This window comes from Nothoprocta perdicaria, unplaced genomic scaffold (genome assembly GCF_003342845.1).
Source record: "Nothoprocta perdicaria isolate Ctin4 unplaced genomic scaffold, notPer1 scaffold_271, whole genome shotgun sequence".
In the NCBI taxonomy this organism is placed as follows: domain Eukaryota; kingdom Metazoa; phylum Chordata; class Aves; order Tinamiformes; family Tinamidae; genus Nothoprocta; species Nothoprocta perdicaria.
The window spans coordinates 868897-874223 of NW_020455501.1; the positions used below are offsets into that span (position 1 = coordinate 868897).

The following is a 5327-nucleotide window of genomic DNA, read 5'->3' on the forward strand; positions in this document are numbered from 1 at the left end:
TTGGACTAGATGATCTGTAGAGGTCCCTTCCAACCTTAAATATTCTGTGATTCTGTGATTCTGTGATTCTGTGTGCAGCGGCACGTGCATGCATGTGTGTGCACACATGTGCATGTGTGTTGGGTCCCAGTGCACATGTGAGCACACATATGTGAGGGCTGTGTGCACGTCTGTGGAGCTGTGTGCACACATACATCCATGTGCTGTGGGTTTGCACACGCGTGGSTCCGTGCACATGCATATGCATGCATGTGTTGCATGCACACATATATGGATCCATGTGCACACAAGTGCAAGTGTGTTGGTGTGTGCACGTTTGTGGGTCCCTGTGCATGCATGTGCACGTATGTGCTGGCATGTGCATGCCTATGGGCCCATGCACGCGTGTTCCGCATGCCATCCTGCATGCACACACGGGTGCCGGGGCGCGTGGCGGTTGCTCCCGGCAGGGTTTCTCTTCCCCATTTCGGGACCGCGGGGTAGGGAAGGGAAACGTTGCTCAACGGGCAGCACCCGCGGCCACATCCCCAGCACCTGCGTCCCCTGCCCGCCACCCGGCTCCGCGAGTCACCCTCGCACTGGCTTCCGTGAGCACCCCTGGGATACGGGGGCGCCCGTGGGTGCTGGAGCGGGATGGGTGCTGCATGGATGGGATGGGGCAGCTGGGGGCTCTGGGGTGGCAGGGAAGGGTGCGGAGGCTCGCTGGGGGCTGCGGTATGGGGAGATTTAGGAGTGTGTTGGGGGTCACAGTGGGTGCTGGGGGACACAGCAGAGTGCAGGGCATTGGGGGGGCTCCGTGGGCGCTGGGGGGTCTCCGTGGGCGCTGGGGGGCACAGCAGGGTGCAGGGGGACACAGCAGAGTGCAGGGTGCTGGGGGGGCTCCGTGGGTGCTGGGGGTCACAAAGGGTGCAGGGGGACACACCAGAGTGCAGGGTGCTGGGGGGGCTCCATGGGTGTTGGGGGTCATAGAGGGTGCAGGGGGACACAGCAGAGTGCAGGGTGCCGGGAGCCTCTGTGGGTGCTGGGGAACACAGCAGAGTGCAGGGTGCAGGGGGGGCTCCGTGGGCGCTGGGGGTCACAGCGGGGTGCGGGAGGGCTCAGGAGGATGCAGGGAAGTGCAGGGGCTCAGCAGGTGCAGGGGTGCACAGGAGGGTGCTGGGCSTTCTTCGGAGGGTGCAAGGGACACAGAGGATGCAGGGGGCTCAACAGGGTGCAGGGGGGTCATGGCAGGGTGCAAGGGGGCTCAGGAGGGTGCAGGGAGCACAGTAGGTGCAAGGGGGCACAGTGGGGTCCTGAGGGGCTCGGGAGGGTGCAGGGGGGCTTAGGAAGGCACAGAGAACCCAGTGGGTGCAAGCGGGTTCAGAAGGGTGCAGGAGGTGCAGGGAGTCACGGCAGGGTGCAAGGGGGGCTCCGTGGGGTGCAGGGGGGAACATCAGGGTGCAGGGTGCCTCAGGAGGGTACTGGGGGACCTCAGGAGGATGCATGGGACCCAACAGGTGCAAGGGGGCACAGCTGGGTCCTGAGGAGCTCAGGAAGGTACCGAACGACTTGRGATGGTGCATGAGGGGCTCAAGAGGATCCAGGGGGGCTCAGGAGAATGCATGGGACCTAGTGGGTGCAACAGGGCACAGTGGGGTCCTGAGGGGCTCAGGAGGGTGCAGGGAGGCTTAGGAAGGCACAGAGAACCCAATGGATGCAAAGGGGTTCAGGGGGGTGCAGGAGGTGCAGGGTGCAAGGGCGCTCTGTGGGGTGCTGGGGGACACAGCAGAGCACAGGGGGGCTCAGGAAGGTGCATGGCACCCAGTGGGTACAATGGGACCTAGAGGAGTGCTGAGGGACTCAGGAAGGTACTGAAGGACCTGGGATGGTGCAGGAGGCGCTCAGAAGGATTCAGGGGGCTCAGGAGGGTGCCTGGGGGATCAGGAAGGTGCAGAGAGCCCAATGGGTGCAAGGGGGCTCCATGGGTGCTGAGGAGCACATCAGGGCTCAGGAGGGCTCAGCAGGGTGCAGGGGGATCTCAAGGAGGTGCACGGGACCCAGCAGGTGCCAGGGGGCACAGTGGGCTCCTGAGGGGCTCAGGAGGGTGCAAGGGGGTGCAGGTGGGCGCAGGGACCCCACCAGGGTGCAGAAGCCCCAGGTGGGTGCCGGGGGGCTCAGGTAGGTGCTGGGGGCTCTGTGGGACCCAGTGGGCTCCCTGCCTGCCCTGCTGCTCACCAGGGCCGCTCTGGGTCTCCACTTGCAGACGCTGCCATCGGAGAAGACTCCAGCAGCGGCACCGGCACCATGGAGAACATGACGGCCGCCCGCAACTCGTGCACCTTCCATGAGGAGTTCAAGCAGGTGCTGCTGCCCCTGGTCTACTCGGCYGTGTTCGTCCTGGGGCTGCCGCTCAACGCCGTGGTCATCGGGCAGATCTGGCTGTCGCGCGAGGGGCTCACGCGCACCATGATCTACATGCTCAACCTGGCCACGGCCGACCTGCTCTACGTGTGCTCCCTGCCGCTCCTCATCTACAACTACACGCAGAAGGACTACTGGCCCTTTGGGGACTTCGCCTGCAAGYTGGTCCGCTTCCAGTTCTACACCAACCTGCACGGCAGCATCTTCTTCCTCACATGCATCAGCGTCCAGCGGTACCTGGGCATCTGCCACCCCTTGGCCTCCTGGCACAAGAAGAAGGGCAAGCGGTTCACGTGGCTGGTGTGTGCCGTGGTGTGGCTCCTGGTCATCGCGCAGTGCTTGCCCACCTTCGTCTTYGCCGCCACGGGCACGCAGAGGAACCGCACGGTGTGCTACGACCTGAGCCCGCCGGACCGCTCCGCCAACTACTTCCCCTACGGCATCACGTTGACCATCACGGGCTTCCTGCTGCCCTTCGCGGCCATCCTGGCCTGCTACTGCAGCATGGCCAGGATCCTGTGCCAGAAGGACGAGCTCATTGGGCTGGCCGTGCGCAAGAAGAAGGACAAGGCCATCCGCATGATCGTCATCGTGGTCCTCGTCTTCTCCATCAGCTTCGTGCCCTTCCACCTCACCAAGAGCATCTACCTGATCGTCCGCTCCCCGCCCGGCCTGCCCTGCCTGTCGCTGCAGGCCTTCGCCATCGCCTACAAGTGCACGCGGCCCTTCGCCAGCATGAACAGCGTCCTCGACCCCATCCTCTTCTACTTCACGCAGCGCAAGTTCCGCGAGAGCACCCGCTACCTGCTMGACAAGGTGAGCTCCAAGTGGAGGAACGACCACTGCGTGAACTACGGCTCGTAGCGGCCCCCGGAGCCGCGGCCACGGCAGCACCGGGGCGTTTCTTGGCTTTAAGTTGYCACCAACGCAGGTGGCACCAACCAGAGGCCGGGCTGCTGGGCCTCTGGTGGAGGCCACGATGAGGAGAACATCTCCAGAACTTCCATCCATGTCCCCTGCCTCGGTTTCCCCAACACGGGCACTGCAAAGACCAGGCAAAACAAACAGGGGACGCGGGGAGGGTCCATCCATATGTCTATCCACAGTAGGATAGAGGATGAACCCAGAGTGGGACCTTCCTCATCACCAACCTTCGGCCTCAGGATCATGTGCAGCTTTTGTCACTGGAGACACGGGGTGTCCTGGCCAGACAGAGCCCCCAGGACAGATGGACGGTCTCGACAGTGAATATTCTCATGCTGGAAACACCTCCAATCACGTTAGAGCATGTGAAATTCTCCCGGGAGCAGGAGTCTTGGACCATATGTATTCCATGCATATAATAAACCTCCTTACCTTCCAAACACCTAACGGGCACAAATACCTATACACACCTCAAGAGACCTATATACACGACGCATGCGTTAGATATACATAGACATACACGCGCTGTGTGTATTTATGTATARGCACATGGTTTGCAGCACAGAATTTGCCTCACCCGATATTCCCTATCCTATATATACATCTCCTATATATAGGATATTCTCCCCTCCTTGCATGAGGCCTATGTATAACGTGTATGTAGGTGGGGTATGGTATATATAGGCTCCCATGTGCACATGCAGGGTGTTTCTATGGCTCTTGTTCCTGGGGGGGGGCTGCAGGGATGGGTTTATAGGGCAGATCTATAGGGGAACGATGCTCTTAAAGAGCCCTGGGGGGTTGGAGAGCCTGGATCCCCCTGCTTCCTGCCCCCAATAGTCCCATGGGGGTCTGGACATGAACCCTCCCAATRCTGCCCTGGTCTTGCTGTGACCCCAACCACTTTTCCATGGATAAAATATTCCCGGTGTGCCGGGCTGGCCGGCACTGCTTCTTGTCCAGGAGATCCCAGGGGAGGGGGACCAGGAGGCTGGAGAGCTGGAAATGGGGGGATGTTGGTAGGGGTCACACATAACCCCTCRCAGCTTTCCCAGCTCTTCCCAAACAAAACAAAAGCCAGAGTGGGATGCCGGACACCCGGAGCAGCCCTGGACACTCTTGCCCGGACCCAGGAGAGGGCGCAAAATATTCAGATTTGGAGAAATCCGCTTTGGCTCCGCAGCACATCCCAGCGAGGGTGGAGGGAGCAGGGCCATACGCACCCCCTTCCCTTGGCCTGTGGTGGAGACCTCAGTCTCCGATCAAAATGTGTCTGGAAAGAGCTCCATGGAGAAGGGACATGGGGGTCTCAGTGGGACAAGGATGGACTTTTCCTCTCAACTCCCCTGATGGGGTCTGGGGACACGTGTGCGGATGCAGCCCATCCAGGATAGCGGGATGCTGGCACCCCATAGAGGCAGGAGAAGCATCCGAGCTCCCGTCCCAGCGGCACAGGGGGGATCATTGGAGAGGAGGCGCCGCAGGGACCCCGATCCCGGCTCCCACACCAGTCCCTGCTTCCCCAGCCCAGTGTTATCCCATATCCTGGGTGGCTAGAAATACTCCTGCGTGAGCAAAAAAATACTCCTGTGTGGGTAGAAATACCCCTGTGTGGGTGGAAATACCCCCTGCAGGGGTGGAAATATGCTTGTATGGGGGAAAACACCCCTTGCATGGGCAGAAATGTCCGTGTGTGGGGACAAATATCTGTCTGCATGGGTGGAAATACCCCCTGCATGGGGAAAATGCTCCTGAATGGGCAGAAATGTTGCTGCACTGGCAGAAATGTCCCTGCATGGGGACAATACCCTGGAGYGGGGAGAAATATCCCTGTGTGGAGTGATGCCCCAAGAAAGCCCCCGAGCGCCGTAAGAGTCACCACATCCACCCGTTTCTCACCCCAAAATGAGAGAGAAGGGCACGGGGTGTGGAGGGAACGGGCGGGATGGGGACAGGGGTGCCCGGCGAGCGGGGCCATTCCCGGCTTCCCGCTTGCGGGAGGC

At 61.1% G+C, this 5327-nt stretch overlaps 2 protein-coding genes across 2 annotated transcripts in view; both read left to right on the forward strand.

The window, feature by feature from the left end:
- Positions 1 to 1487: 1487 nt before the first annotated feature.
- P2RY6 (pyrimidinergic receptor P2Y6) lies at positions 1488 to 3316 on the forward strand. The gene is made up of 2 exons (XM_026040962.1): positions 1488 to 1536; positions 2243 to 3316. Exon 2 carries the CDS (start codon positions 2284 to 2286, stop codon positions 3262 to 3264), a length of 981 nt encoding a protein of 326 aa, XP_025896747.1. The 5' UTR covers positions 1488 to 1536; positions 2243 to 2283; the 3' UTR covers positions 3265 to 3316.
- A 1021-nt stretch (positions 3317 to 4337) lies between these two features.
- Positions 4338 to 5327, forward strand: part of ARHGEF17 (Rho guanine nucleotide exchange factor 17) — a gene marked incomplete at its 3' end in the record, with an annotated part of 26264 nt that continues 25274 nt past the window's right edge. The window contains exon 1 of the mRNA XM_026040954.1: positions 4338 to 4343. Within this exon, the coding sequence (XP_025896739.1) occupies positions 4338 to 4343 (6 nt within the window). The remainder of the gene's footprint in view (positions 4344 to 5327) is intronic.